A 17,859-nucleotide genomic window follows, 5' to 3' on the forward strand; every position below is an offset into this window, starting at 1 on the left:
TGTAAATCACCATGAAGAAAGGCATTGTTGACGTCTAATTGTTGAAGACACCAACCCTTGGCAGCGGCCAAAGATAATAAAACACGAACAGTGGTAAGCTTGGCAACAGGAGAAAAAGTTTCATGATAATCAATCCCTTCCATTTGCGTATATCCCTTGGCGACGAGGCGAGCTTTGCATCGTTCAATAGTGCCATTAGAATGCCGTTTTATTTTATAGACCCACTTGCAGCCAATGGCTTTTTTATGAGCAGGCAAGGCCATGAGGGTCCATGTATGATTAGCTTCCAAGGCAACAAGTTCACTTTGCATAGCTTTACGCCATTCAGGATATTTAGTAGCTTCATCAAAAGTGTTAGGCTCAACAATGGTAGTAATAGAAGCAAGAAAACTTTGATGTTTAATAGAGAATTTGTCATAAGATAAATAATGGGATAAAGGGTACCGGGTGCCATGTTGACCTGAAGTCGAAGAGGTTGCTTGAGATTGGTAGCAGTGATAATCATTAAGGTAACCAGGTGGTTTGCGACTACTAGGAGGAGGAGATGAGGGAGGTGCTATAATGGTAGAGGAAGTATTAGAATTTGTGATGGCTGGTGTAGGTGTTTCGGTAGGAGATGGAGGCAAAAGAGATGGGAGAGAAGAAAGTATGTTGGTTGGTGGAGAAGAAGGTATGTTGGTGGGTGGAGTAGAGGGAGACGTGTTAGTGTCTGGAGTGGCTTGTGTTTCTGGGTTAGATAAATCTGGTGAGGTAAGTGGATGAGCGGAAGCTAAAGGAAGGTAGGAATGTTCAAAATCTGTTGCAGGAATGGGTAAAACACCAGGTAAAGTGTGGTTATTTTGTGATAAATTATAAGGAAAAATAGTTTCGTAAAAAGTGACATCTCTAGAAGTGTAAATTTTCTTTGTTTCAAGATCATATATTTTATAAGCCTTTTGAAAAGGTGGATAACCAATAAAGATACCTGGTTTTGCTCTTTTATCAAATTTATGAGAATGGGGAGACAAGTTATGACCATAACAAAGACAACCAAAAATTCGTAGGTGGGTATAAGAAGGTTCTTTGTTGAAAAGAATTTCATAAGGTGTTTTCCCATGTAAGATTTTGGTGGGTAAACGATTAATTAGATAAGCATCAGTAAGAACACAATCACCCCAAAAAGAAACAGGTAAATTTGATTGAAAACGAAGGGAACGAGCAATATTTAAAAGATGACGATGTTTTCTTTCGACGACACCATTTTGTTGTGGTGTTGCCACACAACTATGTTGATGAATGACACCAAGTGAAGAAAAATATTGGTTCAATTTGTGATTAAAAAATTCAGTTCCATTGTCAGTACAAACTTGACGAATAGAACAATTAAATTGTGTTTTGACCATAGCAAAAAAATATGGTAAGTAGGTATTAACTTCTGATTTATGCTGCATTAAATCAAGCCAAGTACTACGAGAAAAATCATCAACTATGGTTAAAAAATATTTAGCACCAGAAATTGAAGAAACAGAATAAGGTCCCCAAACATCACAATGTATTAAATCGAAGCAAGCATTTGTTGATATAGTGCTTAAAGGAAAAGAAAGCCGACAATGTTTAGCCAAAGGGCAAATAGTGCAAGCATGATTATTATCAAAAGAAATTTTTGAATTCAAACTTCGTAAATAAGGAAGAGTACACTTGGATGGATGTCCTAAGCGCCAGTGCCACTGACTAAAATTTGGGGAAGAGACAGCGGAATTAGCAATGGAAGGCACATCAGGGGCTAGGTAATAAAGACCACCACGTTCCTTGCCCTTACCAATCAACCTCTTCGAACTCAAGTCCTGCAAAACACAATGATCAGAATAAAAGGTAATGGAGCAATTAAGTAGTTTAGTGATTTTGCTAACAGACAAAAGATTGAATCGAAAATCGGGGACTAGCAAAACATTTTTTAGAGGCAAGGATGGTAAAGGTGTGGCAGAGCCAATATGACTGATGTTGGATGTTTGTCCTGTTGGCAATTTGATGGGTGCGGTGTTAAGTGTGGTCATGCTTTCTAAAAAATTAGCATTGGAAACCATATGATCTGTGGCACCGGAATCGATGATCCAAGAACCAATATTGAATGATGAATTAAAACATAATGGGTTACCTGCCAGATTGGCTACTGAATTATTTTTACCATAGGGTACCAAGGCAATAAGCTGACTATATTGTTCTGAAGTCAGCGATGGTGCAGCCAATGTGTTGGTGGTCATAGCAGCAAAGGAACCAGTAGAAGCAGTACTTGAAGAAGAATACATGTTCTTCTTTTGACAATGAGATTCAGTGTGCCCTGCAACATCACAAAACTTACAAAGCATATAAGATTTTATGTCAGGATTTTTCCGGCAGCATGATTGAGAGTGACCATCAAGTTTGCAAAAATTGCAATGATAAAAAGGCTTCTGAGATGATGATTGATTGGCAGCCATGACTGACTGGTCAAGAGATATAGTGATTGTACGGTGAAGAGAGGCTTGAAAGCAGGTTTAAGGTTTTAACAGAGACCAGTGTAGGCTCTGATACCATGTAAAATAATATCTCGTATATTTTTTTTTGTGTTTGCAATACAGAATAAGGCCAATATATAAAGCCAACAAGACTACCTAAGGAAGGTAATTTAAATCCTAAGTTAAGGGCACTAATTTGTACAAGCCTTAACAGAGAAGTTGACTATTCCTATACAAGGTAACAAATAATATATTTTGTAATCTTTCCATATCTTCAATACCTACTCCATTAACAAAGCTGTTCGTTTTTTGGAGACTCCTACTCTGCCACAGGCAACGATTGGGACCCCGAAAACATCTGTTGGAGATATCCTTATGGCACCACCTTTCCAGGCAAGCCCAGTGGCCGTTACTCCGATATGGTCGTGTCCTCACTGATTTCATTGGTATAATTTTTACATACCCTTCAATATTACTTTCCTTTTTTCCCGTAAATGTGTGATCCAATTTCACAATCGGGCAATATAAATAAAGTAATGATGAGTATATACAGTATAAACGACTTACACGTAATTATGTGTTTCACACGTGATTAGATTATGTATATTATACACTCGTTTTATACAAGAATTTCGTTTTTATTTGTTAAAACTAATGTAAATATGCTAAATCCTTTAATCAATTAGTTTTGTATTTGACCAAAAAAATAAAAATAAATTAGTTTTGTAGTTCAGTCAGTCTAGCCAATATCTTATCTTGTGTAATATTTATATTGACAGCCAAGTTCATACAAGACTCCCATCCCATGCCCTACAAATTTAGAAAATATATGTGTAGCTGCTGATAGTTTGAAATACGAAATAAATTTCGCCTATGGAGGTATGCGTGTGACAGATATCTCAGGTATATATGGACCTAAATATGACCAGACAGATTCACTTATTTTAGCGGCTCGTCTAAAATCTTATAATATCATATTGACAGTTTAATTGTATTTGTTAATATAAATGAACAAGAAGCATGTGTTCAATAATATCTTTGACCATCACTTGTTAATAGGTGTCATGACTTTAATTAGGGAAACAGAAGCTCAAAGCACCCATCTAAAAAAATAAAAGAAAGATGCAGGTGTTAAAATCCAAGACCAAATCCATTCATAAAAAAAGCAGTTTAACTAACTTTTGCTCCTCTTCCTTGTTTATTTTATGAAGTACTATGTGCTGACATTTGTATATACCTACCGCATTAAGTTCAACTCCCGCCAAGAATTGCAGCCACTCCAACTACCAAAGAAAAGCACTCTTCTCTTAAATAGCACCATAGTAACTCTCCACGTACCACAAATCACTATTTCTTAGAAAAACCAACCTCAAACAGAGACATAAGGACTAGCCAAAAAAATCAACATGGCGTGTGTTCTGTGTTCATCAACTGCACTGGCAGAGAAGATTTTGTGGTACTGTGCTTTGTTCTTGGCGCTGATTCTGGTTCTCAGCTGCTGCGAATGGAGCAAAAGCGAATTCACGGCGAAGGTGGTCCAACTCCAAAGGGATCATTTGAACAAGCCCTGTGATGAAATTTATATGGTTGGTGAAGGAGAGACATTGCAGACCATAGTTGAAAAATGTGGAGACCCCTACATTGTTGAGGAGAACCCACATATCCATGACCCTGATGATGTTATCCCTGGCTTGCTCATTAAGATTACTCCATTAATCAAACTAAGGTAGAATGTATATTATTACTATATTTCCTCTTCTCCTTTAATTGTAAGCTTATAGTATTTGGTATCAACATGATGATGAGGGGCTAAGTGCCTTAGGTTAAGGTACCATTATCTTGATTACCATGAGGCTGAATATGTAATTCTAATGAAGGGCTTGTTTGGGAGTGATTTTGGTAGGGCTAGAATCACTTATGGGGAGAAGTACATGGTGATAAACCTAATCCAAACTTGAAGTGATCTCCTGCTGCTAAGCCTTATCTGTGTTTACTATTATATGTTATAGTTATCTTGTATAGGATAAATACCTTATTGATAATTATCTTGTAAAGAGTTTGTCTCCATGTAAACTTGTTAACCCTCTGTACATGAATTCTATATAAACACATGAACTGCTCACCTATCAATTGTGGGTTGAGTTTATTTGTTCTGGTTCATTCTTTAATATGGGAGGTGTTTCTCCATATAAATCACTTAAAACCACCTAAAGTAATTATTGGTCTATCTAGAAAAATGAGCATGTGCTTATTCATTAAAGAAAAAGAAAAGGAAAAAGTTCTCAAATAGTACTGCAATAAATAATTCTGTTATATCGATATCATCTTAATATGTTGTTGATATTGTATCCTATTATTTCAATAGTAAACAATCCCAAAGATTCTTAACATGACATACATAAAATATCAGTGTTCAATCAATCTTGTCAATTTGCTACAATAATAATAGTGCCAAAGGAGAAAAACTTACATGCTTTGGAGTAAAAGGACATCTCGCAGGAGTAGAGAAAAAAAGAGAGGCACACAACTAATTCATACCACGAGTACATGCAAAATTTTCCCTGGCAAAGGCCGGGCCAGGGTCAGTGTGACCTTATGAACATAATCTTGGATCATCCAACATGAACCCAACCTTAGTCTTAGTTGGATCCAGCACATATGCTCAGTGTCGAAGACACCATTCATGTTAAGACATCTTGGGAAGAGTAATGTTCGTTCCTTAAGCTGCTGCCCTCATCGGTGTTCCTACATTTGTTTCCTTTAGTTCCCATGGACGCCAACTGTTTTTCATAATATTGAATTCACTTGGGGAAAGGCCCAAGAGGTCAATGTTTATGTGAGAAAACTTTTCTTGTTTTTTCTAATGGTTGCCATGGATCTTAAGCAATGCTCAACCGTTTACACAATTAGACATTGACCGCTAAAATCCTTCTCACGTTTGTTACTGCTGGTTTCACACTGGAAACACCTATTTTTTTACTTTATAATATTGACCTCAATTAACTTATTATAGGTTCGTAGGCAGTCTAGGCTCAATCGTGCAAATTCGTTATACAAGGGTTGAAGTTGAAGACAATAAGACGTCATGTCACCCATATGCAAGATGCCTGTAATGTAGACTTCTCTCTATTGGGTTGTCTTGTGTAACTTGTGTTCGGATTAAGAAAATCATTTGGATTTGTGTTAAGTACAAAATAATTCTCATTTGATCTATTTAATTAATCACATGGTTTTGCAATTCCTTATATGATATTATTTAAACACAACTCGCATTAGAAATAGTCTAACATGTATAAGGAGATTAAAAAAAACATATAATCCTCGTTGGAAATGACCCGCTAGAAGGATTGACTAGGACCACATTTGAATTAATAGATATTTAGTTATATACCCATTCTTAGCACTAGCAATATAAATAAACTCTACACTATTTAATTTCTATAAACAAACCCAAAAAAAAACCCTTAAAAACGACATCTAGCCTTGTTGAATTTAATTTTGATTATTAAATTACTTTGATGTCATGTTAAGTGTTTGAGATTTTTTTTATGAGGTTTGGGGTTGGGCTTATTTTAAGAAATCGATGATAGTTTTGTAATTTATAAGAAGTTCGAAGCCTATTTGTTATATTGTAAATGAGCTTTGGGTGTGTTTTCAAAGTTCATTTTATGTAGATTTTTTTTATAAATAATTTGGGCTCCTATATTGGACGTAATAGTGAATCCCTCTTGAATTAATGCACAAATTCAGCATGATAATATTTTCAGTTTGATTGGATCAAATGTGGTAGGCAGGGCTCATGGCTCATTCTCATTTAGTAACATTTTATATTTGATTTTTGTTTTTCTGTTAAGGAAATGAAGGGAAGAGAAAGAAGAGAACAAGTAGAAGAAATGTGAGAGAGGAGACAAACGGGGGAGTGCAAAAAATAGAACTAAAACTAAAACCAAAAACTGTTGCAAATTATTTTTAGATCTTAGTCACTCTCTTTTAACTACAAAAACAAAAAGTATAGAATAAACAATGGCATTTTAAATTTTTTTTTTTTCTTTTGGGTTACATTGGAAGGAGATCTTCAACCTATTCTAATCCTAAATCATCTTTTTATACTCTCGATCATAAATTGGGCTGACCAATATCGCTCCGCGTTCTAACGTTTTACGAAATCCAAAATCTAAGAAAATTTTGGTGGTGTCATTAACACTCTAATTTTACATTACACGCTTCAAATTCATGCACATGGTTTACAGTAGACTCTCATTATGGAGTACATAAAACAAACAGAGGAGTCCTAATACCAGCGTCCAAACTCTAAACCCCTTTACAACCTATACAAGCAAATAAAAATTTCTAACTGTTCTTCATTCTGCTCTTGATGAGCAATCTAGGCCGTCTATTCACTGCCCTTTTGTTAGGCCGGCCCTGTCCTGTTTGTTAGAGCAGAGTGTTTAGAGCAACACAAAAAGTTCAAGAAAATTGGAACAACAATAGGTAGAGAATTCTCATTTTTGTTCTTTTTTGTTTGGAAAAAATGACATATTCATTTCTTCTTTATTTTGGAGCAATTTCTTGGGATTATCAGGTTGGCTTTTTTGCTTTGGACTGATCAAAAGGCTGCATATTTATGCAAATTGCAATGTCATCCTTAAACAATTACATATTTTACCATCAACCCACACAGTGTTTTTGACCAGGCTAGCTCCCCCGCGGGTGATGTCATTGATTTGTGCGACTACACATATATTATAAAAGCATCCAAGAATCTCACTTATTCTACCATTCTTCCAGGTGTTCATTAATTAACTAGAACACATGATCATCTCCATCGCCATCTCCATCTCTCTCTTCTAGCAAGCAAAGCTTCCTTTTGTACAAAAAAAACCAGTTGCCTTCTCGAACTCAAACCCTACCAACCATGGAAATAACTCAAACCCTCCTCCTCCTCCCAACTCTCTGTCTCTTCTTCCTCCTCTCAGGTCCCAAACTCTCCCTCTGCATTAACATTTTACTGCTTAATTAATTACTTGTCTTTCTTTTTTTTAAAAAAATTTAAAATTTTGATTTGCTTTTTCTTGTAGGGCAACAAGGTTTGCTAGTTTCAGCTGCTCACCACCTCCACCGCCACCACCACACACACCGCCACCTGTTTGATTGGCAGCCCACAAAGCTCTTTGTTTTTGGAGATTCATATTCTGACACAGGAAACAACAGAAAATCAGTGGCAAGTTCTTGGAAATATCCGTACGGAATCACATTCCCAGGCAAACCCAGTGGCCGTTTCTCCGATGGCCGCGTCCTCACTGATTTCCTTGGTACCAACTCCAAAAATTCACCTCTCATTCTCTCTCTCTAATCATGTGCACTTCTCTGCTTTTTGGTGCAAAGTGTGAAAGCAATCAGCTTTTTCTTTTTTCTTTGCCTCTGTTTTTCTCTGTTTCTTCTCTGCTTTTGTGTATGATAAAAATACAGCAATACATTATTGTTGTGAATAGTATAGTGTTGGTGGGTTCCTCTTCCTCTTAAGATAATGGGCGCTTTGGGTGGTTTTCTTTTTATCTGTAAAAATGTTGCATTATTGGGTAAACTTTTTGCTTTTTCAGTCTCTCATATGTCTGGCTGAATTCTTACTTTCTCACGTGAGGTAGCTTCAAGCTTTGGACATTCTTCTCTGCATCTGCATTATTTACTCTTAATCTTAAACTTAAACCAGAGTTTTCTGTGTCAAGTTGTTAATTATCTACTTTGTTGTCTGAACCTTCTTTACCCCACACCCTGTCCTTGTTCTTTCTTTCAACCCTTCATGCTTACTTTTTCTTAGTGGTTAGTTAATCAATCTGATTTGTGCCCCTGCCTACACACTGTAGGTGTCGTGTAAAGTAAAGCAATGTTTGTGTCCTTTACCATCATGATTGAAAAGAACAACACTTTGGTGACTCAAAATTCCACTACTTCTATTATAATTCCCCAATTGCCTGTAGTAACCACTCCACTAGAGCGATTCTTCTGTGGGGGTTGCCGTAAACGGCAGCACGAAGAATGGGGCCGGATGGCACCCAAAATACAGGGGTTCAATCTTTGTGAGAGTGATCACATAGCCATGTGGTCCGGGTTGCCGGACATAAGAACTGCTCTAAATTCTCTTCATTAAAATGGCCTACTCCATTGTTTGCCTGTCACGTGACAAATTGAGTGGCATGTATCGTCCAATCAAAATATGTCATGTGTTATCCATCATGTATTACCTCCACCAACATTAGCAGCTTAGTTTTCTCCCTGATTGTTATTGTTATTTGTTTCTTTTCTCAGTCACTTGTGTACTTGTATAAGTCGGTGCTATGCACAACAACAATCCATCAAATTCAAATTAAACCTCTGAATTAACAAAAGATTTTATTTTTAAGTCACGTCCATATAATTTTATATAACACAGTTTGTTACACATGATGCAGCAAAGTTCATAGGTGTGAAGTCTCCACTACCATACAGATTTAGAAAAATCGGGGTCCAACATTTGAAACATGGAGTGAATTTTGCACATGGAGGCACAGGTGTGTTTAAGACCTTGGTTTTGGATCCTAACATGACAACCCAGATTGACTTCTTCCAGAACCTCATAAAAAATGACTCTGTCTTCACCCCCAAGGATCTCCACTTCTCCGTGGCCCTCGTCACAGTTTCCGGCAATGACTATGCAACTTATGTCGCCACAAATGGCTCTGTTCAGGTCAGCATATAAAATAATCCATATATCAAAATCTATTCAGAATTAGTATTCAATTAACAACAGAGATAAGAATCTACATGTGTATATTTTCATTTCAGTTTTCACCAAAAAAAGAAGTTTCATGTTGATAAAAATTGGAGATGCAAGTAATTAATTGAAAATTTTAAAGCACCAAGATTTGTCCCCAAAAAAAAAGAGAATTATTTTAAGTTGACTATGATAATTCTGTCCAATTAAAAAGTTGACTAATATAAGGAGATGATGAGGGATTACAGATAATGGACATGGGCCTTGGGTGAGATTAGGTGGATCTCTCTGTGTTGTTGTGTGTTAATAAGTTAATAATAAGTATATATTTGAACTCTCTCTCGCTCTCTCTGTTTATCTGTGTGTTAATTACAGGGTTGGCAACCCTTCATCACATCAGTAGTAAATCAATTGACTGTGAACTTGAAACGTATATATGACTTGGGAGTGAACAAAATAGTTGTCATAGCTCTTGAACCTCTGGGATGTCTCCCTCGGAGCACAGCCGAATTTTCTTTCCAAAAGTGCAATGGAACGGCGAACGCCCTAGTCGGTTTCCACAACCTCTTGTTGCAGCAAGCTGTGGCCAAGTTGAACAACGAAACCAACTCTTCTTCTTTCCTCATTCTCGATCTTTATACCTCCTTCACATCTGTGTTCAAGAACAAAGGCGACCTAGGTGACTACTTACTCTCTCTCTCTCTCTCTCTCTCTCTGAGTCTCTCTTTAGCTTTCATATTATAAGAAATATCTGGCAAGACAACGTTACCCTTTGTGTTAGGTCACTTCTTTCTCTCTTCGGTTTTTATATTTCGGACCTAATACATGAACTATCAATAATTTCGTTCTTGTGCAGGAAGCATAAAGTTTGAGAACCCTTTGAGGCCATGTTGTGTTGGTGTAAGCAGTGGATATTATTGTGGGAGTCTGGATGCAAATGGCGCAAAGAAATATACCATTTGTCAAAACCCTGAATCTACATTCTTTTGGGACGATTCTCACCCTACCCAGCAGGGCTGGCGCGCTGTGTATTCTACTTTGCGATCCACACTTGAAGAGCTCTATACTAATTAAAGTTTCCAATTGAATATGTGTTTTAATTCTGTGTCAAACTAGTTAGCTTGTGTTGCATGCATTTTCATCTTAGATGTCTTTATGATTTGTTCATTTGTTAGGGTTTTGTCAGTCTCTTGTAATAATAATATCGTATATATATACGGTTCGGGGCACAAGTGTTATGCATTTAAATGCAAGTTGCAAGAAATCATTTCAGCCATTGCAAACTCTTTTTTTTATTTTTGGTACATATCACGAGGTGTCCCCACATCCGAAGGGTGGGATTAATCTCCGCTCGGGGTTCGGCTTGCCTTTGTCCACAAAGTGCTTCCAACAGGTTCCGAACTCATTACAAACTCTTTTTCGTTATTATATATAAGCCCACAAATATTCTTGATGTCTTCAATGTAGAGATGCTTGTCTAATCCTGGCCGCCTTCGACTTAGGGTTAGTTTAGGGTTGCTGTCACTTTAATAAAATAAAAAATTAATTATGATGTGCTTTGAAAATAATTAGCTATAAAATAAAGTAGCTCTATGTTTGGTAAACAAGTATTTTAAGGTGTTGTTAGTACAAAAAGCAGTGTCAAAATCGTTTGGTAAATTTTAATATAAAACTGTTGTAATTGTAAATAATGACTAAAATAGACACGATATTGAAAATGTTATGAGCTAATTATGTGGTGGTGGTGGTGATAGAGATGGAGGTGAGGGTGGTGGTGAAAGAGGTGGAGGATGAGGTGGTGGTTGTGGTGGTGGTGGTGGCGGAGGAGGAGGAGAAGGATGTGGTGTTGGAGGTGGTGATGTGGTGGAGGTGATGAAGGTAGTGGTGGAGTTGGATGTAGAGGTGGAGTGGTGTCATTTTTAAAAATTAATGATGGTATTTTGAGAATTAAAATAATTCATTAAAGGCTTATCTCTGCTTCTTTTGAAATCTATTTTTACCACCCACCTTAAATTGCTTAACTTTAAAGTGAAGTAGGTTTTTGGCGAAAAAAAAAAAAATCCCAAATAGGGCCAGTCTTTTTTCACTAAATTTCTATCATTTTTCCTTAGAAAAAGAAAAGAAAAAGAAAAAGAAAAAGAAAGAGTGATCTTGATGAATTGCAAAAGTTCAGGCCTACAATCTTTCTGCAATTGGGCTTTTCTCTGTTCTTTCAAATTTCAATCATACGCAATACACAAACCACAAAGCCCCTAGTAGGCTGGCTAGTTCTCGTTCTAAAGCCAACCACACATTGCGTCTTCTCGTCTGACTGTTTCTTTTTTCCTCTTCCTTTTTTTGTAAAAACATTATTTTTAGCCTTCATCAGAAGTAATTAAGTGGTTGTTTGGTAACAAATTTCGTTTTCAAATTTCAAAAAAGTGAAATGTAGTTTTCAAAATTATCCTCTTTTTTTTTTATATAAACAGCTTGAAAGTGTTTTCTTTTTTTTTTTTTTTTTTTGCGTTTCTTTCCTTATTCACTAATTTTAGATTACCATATATGAAATGCACCTCAGTTAACAAAATTTGGTCTTTTGGACCTCCCGACTTGAGCTCAGCCGCTCGATTTCTATGTTTAGCTGCAGACCAAGTCTAAGCCTCAGAACCCCCAGATACAAAATACACACACAAAAATCATTCTAATTCCAAATAATTCACCGAAAAATACTAAGAACTCTTTACAACATACACTTTTATTCTATGATCTCAAATTCACAATTTAACCCCCAAAAAATTCCACTTCCAAGTTCCCTAAACAACGTTTGTTCTGTTTTCACTTTTCACTTGTTTTGAAAACTAAAATTAATTACCAAACAAGTTTTCAGTTTTTAGAAAATGAAAACGGCCTAAAGGATGACTAGCTACATATTGTATGCGCACGTGCTAAACTCTCTTACGCTAATTAATATTGTATACACTCAACTTTGACTATCTTGTGGATAAACCAAATATATGAAGTTGATTTGCTCCTTCAACATAAAAATGATGACGAAAAAGAAGGCTAAGGAACTTGACTAAAACTTAATTTACTAACTTTGAATCTGTGGAGGTTTTAATAAGGAGAAATAAGATGTTTGATATCTAATGCGCTTGGGCCCAAAATTCATTCGGCCAATCAGTTTATTAAGAGACTGGTTTTATTTGATCTTCTCCACTTACACCTTCTGCAACAGAAATAAGTGCTCGAACCTTCTATATTGGGGAAAAAATCCAAGACCACTTTTGTTATTGTGAGGCCAGTCTTGGTCCCCAAGTCAATCATCATAACTTGACTCTTAAGTCTTAAAGCTAGTGGTTGAGAGTGAAACCAAATGTATATATGGTAATGGGACAATGGACGAGGTGGTGCCACTGCGACATATAGATATGGTCCACGTGGACATTTCACATTTAGGTTTGGTGGTAATGGGAATATAAAAGTCTTTGGTTTAATTACCAAGAGTTGATACGTACAATATGGCTACATTTAGCCCATCATTGGACTTTTGCAATTGCACATTGTCTGGGCAAGTTTACTTATAAGTAGTAGGTTTCCTGCGTTTACTTATACATAAGAAATTATTTATTAGGCGAAAGTTTCATCTTAAAATCCTTAATTATATTAAAAAAATGAGAAAACGAATCAATTAAAATGAGATTGTTGATTCGATTTCCATTCGTATAAAAGCCGTGTTAAAGTCTCTTATCACATATGATGCAATTGGGCCATCGTTTCTTAAACTCTATCAAGCTACTGCCATATTTATATATGTATTTCTTACCTCCACCAACACCACCTGAAGCTTCATTTTAGGTAATTGATGACTTGGGCTATGGCGATGGACAGAATTACTTAAGAGTAAATTCAAGAAACTAGTGACACCTATAGCCGTGTTTGTGTTTGTTTTTGTTTTGTGTACTACTTGCTGCTTGCTTGTTGCTACTATAAATATATATTTGTGTGTTGTCCAATCACATTATTTATGATCATTCTGCAGCTTCCTGTTTCTTTCTGGATTTTTAGGTGTGCTGCTTAGTCCTTTTCTTATATATCATGCGCCCCATCTCCATTATTTTTCAAGATTTAAGCCCACCACAAGTTTAAAAAAATCAATATCTTTTAGCTTCCAAGTTACTTTCAGCTTCATCAGCTTCATGTTCTCTTCCTAAAAAAATGTCTAAGTGGTTGTCTGAGTTAGCATTACATGAATAATGGTACGTCTCTAACTTATGCGACCATAGTTGATTTGTTATGTCTAAGTTCTGTCTCGGTGTCATTTATTTTTAACAAGTAAGATAATGATACTGTTTTAAGTTACTAAAGTGTTGCGTTAGGTGGCTAAAATTTTGAAATAAATTTATGGTCACTGATCACAATCTGAACAATTAATGTTGATCTTATCTAAACTTGACTGGCATATCTTTCTTTTATTCGAATATGAGTTTTTTTACCTCACGCATGAAAGTGATACATGAAACAGACACACACATGAACAGATATATTAATTGATGATATTGGCAGTGGCAGTGCCGGCACAGCCGCACAGATATATGTTAAATATATTTCTTCAATTCTTTCTATGCTTAATGAGTCTGATGTTTAGTCTTTAATATATTTTCAATGGTTGTTTTCAGCTTTAAATAGTAAGTTTTCAGGAAGATTAGCTCAATGAAGAAACGTTTTCCTTAATCCCAAAATAAAAACGCTTTTATTAAGAAACGATTGTGAGGACATGACATTTTCTTTAGAGTTTACTCATGCGGATGATGTTTCTATAGATATAATATAGAGCAAACAATTTTCCAAATGAAAGTTCAACATGAATTAATGAATGACAACTAGGATGTTTTACATTGAACAATACATGTGCTTTATGTTTATGGCATTGATCATCAAATTATCACGCGAGCAATGCTAAGCATACCAACTATTCTAATCACATGAAGGGGGTTTGAATTCAGATGTAAAAGAACAGGCACACTATCTTAGCCAACTAACCTAACTCACATTTGCATTATTACGAAAGTTTTATTTTGGGTATTCTTAGTTCAATAGAAATATGCATTATTGTCCATGATTGTTCATTTGTTAAAACAAATCCACCTTGGGGTGCTGTAGACGTATACCATGAACGTCACCTACACATTATTTTGGTCAATGATTGTATGATATTTTTGCTTGTGGTGTGCCTCAGTTTATGAACACATGTTATCCTGAGCCTGACAAAACAAAACAAAAATCAACATATTATTCCCAAACAAAAGAAAAGAACATGTAGGTCTTGAGTTTAATAATCAAAGCATGTTCATCGGATAATATAGCAATCTTACTTTTTATACTCAACTTGATAAAGCTGTTTTTTTTGTTTTTTTAAAAGTGTTTGTAATGAACTTTTTCAAGTGTCATGCATGATAGGGGTCTTGTTGGTATATACTCCTCTATATAAAGGAGAAACAAAGCCTTAACTATCTTTTGGACCAACCCAACAGCCAAATAACCAATTAATCTCATACGCCAAAACTTCTCTTTAATTTCATACAACAAACAAACAAAAATTCCAATTATATTATATATATATATGTATGTATATATATATATATGTATGTATGTATGGAGGTTCATTCTAATGCTCCCCCGGCTTATTTTTATATCATATTAGAATTTCAGCATCTATGGCATCCCTTAACGTAGGATACTCTCAGCATCTTCCACATACTTTTTTTTTAAAATTTTTTTTATAAATACCACGAGGTATTCCCATATTCGAAGGGTGAGATTAATTCCCACTCGGAATTCAGCTTGTCACTGGCCACAAGTGCTTCCAACGAATTTCCAACTCCTGCAATTGAGGTACTAGGTAGTTCGTCAGCTGAAAATAACAGTTTGTCACCGCATATTCCACATACTTAAATAAAAGGAAAATTAGAAAAATAGAAAAACTCACAAACGCCACCTACGCAACAACCCCCACCCCCTCCTCTTTCTTTTGGCTCTCCCTAGGCCCTTTTGGTTTTTGTCAGCCCCACCCATTTTCTCCCCATCACTCTTTACCCTTCTACCTTGCTAATACCTTGGTCTAGTTTCAGTATAAATTTTTAGGGAAACTGATTGACTCGTATCGGGTATAAATCTACAATACACAGTACATTGTCTGTATTTTTTTTAATATTACGAAATATCAAAAAGTTTCGACGAACATATCGGAATTGTAACAACAGAGTTATAGTTGCACCAATACCAAACACTCCTTTCTCCACAACTTAGCTGGTGCTGCTGTTGTTTTTTGACCAGGCGTGAGGGGTGCAAATAAATATCCACCCAACTTCCAAGAGAGACTAAACATAAGATCCCAGACCGCTTCGTACAGATAAGAATAAACCCACGTGAGCGAGCGCCTACAGTACTTTTCATTAAATTTGTATGGAAGATGCCTCTAGGCGCACGGGTTGTTCATGTTCTTATTTTATCTCACTTTCCACACTGTTCAATAATTTATGTTTGCAAGTGGAAACATATACCAACAGAGAAAGTCACTGACCTAAAAATTAATCACTGTCCCAACCGATAAAAATTTAAACAAAAAAAACAAAAAACTCGTACAATCGCATATATAATAATACAAATATATATACGCTGCAACATGCTCTCATGATCTCTCTTCTCTTCCACCTCCTTTTTATCTTTATCGATCTCCAATGGAGCTTGAACAAGTTCTGCAATTCCTTTGCTTTCTTGTATTATTTTTTATCAGCTTTTTCATGCTGAGATCAAAGCTTTGGTACTGCAATTGTGAAATTTGCCACGCCTATGTTACCTCATGCTGGTCTCTGAAATTCGACAACCTTTGTGATTGGTATGCGCATCTTCTTAGAGACTCCCCGACCAAAACCATCCACATACATGTTCTGAGAAACACCATCACTGCCAACCCTGAAAACGTCGAATACATGCTCAAGACCCGGTTCGAAAACTACCCTAAAGGCAAGCCCTTCTCTGCCATCCTCGGTGACTTTCTTGGCCAGGGCATATTCAACGTGGATGGCCACTCGTGGAGGTTTCAGAGAAAGATGGCCAGCCTCGAGCTCGACAGGCACTCCGTTCGATCTTTCGCGTTCGAGATTGTCAGCCATGAGATCGAACACCGTCTCATCCCTCTTCTTTCATCGTTTAGTTCTTCACATGATGGTGGTGGAAGCGTCCTCGATTTGCAAGACGTGTTTAAGAGATTCTCGTTCGACAGCATATGCAAATTCTCTTTCGGGTTGGATCCTATGTGCCTAGAGTTGTCGCTGCCTTTGTCCAAATTCGCCGTCGCCTTCGACATGGCCTCGCAGCTGTCAGCAAAGAGAGCCATGACGGCGTCTCCCTTGATTTGGAAGATCAAGAGAATATTTAATTTGGGGAGCGAGAAGCAATTAAAAGAATCTATTAACATGATCGACCTCTTGGCCAAAGAGGTCATTGCTAGAAAGCGCGAAACGGGGTTTTCAACACAAAAAGATCTCTTGTCACGTTTCATGAGAAGTGTGGAAGACGAAACGTATCTGAGGGACATTGTAATAAGCTTTCTATTGGCAGGGCGTGACACTGTTGCGTCTGCTTTGACAAGTTTCTTTTGGCTCATGGGCACTCACCCGGCCGCTGCGTCAGCGGTTCGGGTTGAGGCCGATAGGGTTCTTGGACCCAACCAGGGCCTCAAGAACTTTGAGCAAATGCACGAGCTTCATTATTTACAGGCAGCAATTTATGAGAGCATGAGGCTCTTCCCTCCTATACAGTTCGACTCAAAATTTTGCGCACAAGATGATGTTTTGCCTGATGGCACGTCTGTGAGGAAAGGGACTAGGGTTACTTACCATCCATACGCAATGGGTCGGATCCAGGATATTTGGGGATCCGATTGCATGGAATTCAAGCCGGAGAGATGGTTGAAGGACAGTGTTTTCTTTACAGAAGACCCGTTTAAGTATCCGGTTTTCCAACCGGGGCTTAGGGTTTGTTTGGGGAAAGAGATGGCTCTCATGGAGATGAAAACCGTGGCGCTTTCATTGCTCAGACGATTCAGTATTCATCCCGTGACACACGAATTAAGTCGTGTACCACGGTTCTCTCCAGGGCTCACCGCGACCTTCAGCGATGGCCTTCCGGTGTTGGTAAGAGAAAGGAAAACACAGCCATCGTGTTCATGAGTCACATCTGCTCAGCTATATACAGTACGCAAATTTTTGGTGCATATGTGTAAGTATGGTCTACCAAGGATATAGTGTGACGCAGAGGAAAACGACATGGCCTAAGCTACCTCCTCTGAAATTAAATGTGCACCATATGTAACAAGATTGTCCGGTTGGCGTCGGTACCAAAATTATAAATTTTTGTATACACAAAATGATGGCACATGTGTGTGGTGTCCTTTTCTCTACCCACTGTGCAAGTGGATATATTCTTGTTGGTGGAGAATTAGCTTGTGCTGATCATCTGTTAGATCTATTTGTTTAATTACACAAAAAGCTCTAGAATTTGTGTACTTTTTTTTAGATGTAAGGATGTGTGGAAGAACAAGTACAATTATGTATCTAAGATTCACTTATATTTTTGGTATTGACTAAATTATTA

General features: G+C 36.9%; 3 protein-coding genes across 3 annotated transcripts; all 3 read left to right on the forward strand.

Moving 5' to 3' along the window:
- On the forward strand, positions 2,763-4,604 carry LOC18770693. Its single transcript, XM_020567897.1, has one exon. It carries the CDS (start codon positions 3,881-3,883, stop codon positions 4,202-4,204), a length of 324 nt encoding a protein of 107 aa, XP_020423486.1. The 5' UTR covers positions 2,763-3,880; the 3' UTR covers positions 4,205-4,604.
- On the forward strand, positions 7,213-10,505 carry LOC18770356 (GDSL esterase/lipase At5g03610). Its single transcript, XM_007202037.2, has 5 exons — positions 7,213-7,450; positions 7,553-7,786; positions 8,924-9,198; positions 9,601-9,904; positions 10,082-10,505. Exons 1-5 carry the CDS (start codon positions 7,390-7,392, stop codon positions 10,297-10,299), a joined length of 1,092 nt encoding a protein of 363 aa, XP_007202099.1. The 5' UTR covers positions 7,213-7,389; the 3' UTR covers positions 10,300-10,505.
- On the forward strand, positions 15,558-17,859 carry LOC18769183 (cytochrome P450 94C1). The gene has a single exon (XM_007203122.2). It carries the CDS (start codon positions 15,942-15,944, stop codon positions 17,433-17,435), a length of 1,494 nt encoding a protein of 497 aa, XP_007203184.2. The 5' UTR covers positions 15,558-15,941; the 3' UTR covers positions 17,436-17,859.

The sequence above is a fragment of the Prunus persica genome, chromosome G7 (assembly GCF_000346465.2).
Source record: "Prunus persica cultivar Lovell chromosome G7, Prunus_persica_NCBIv2, whole genome shotgun sequence".
Lineage (NCBI taxonomy): Eukaryota > Viridiplantae > Streptophyta > Magnoliopsida > Rosales > Rosaceae > Prunus > Prunus persica.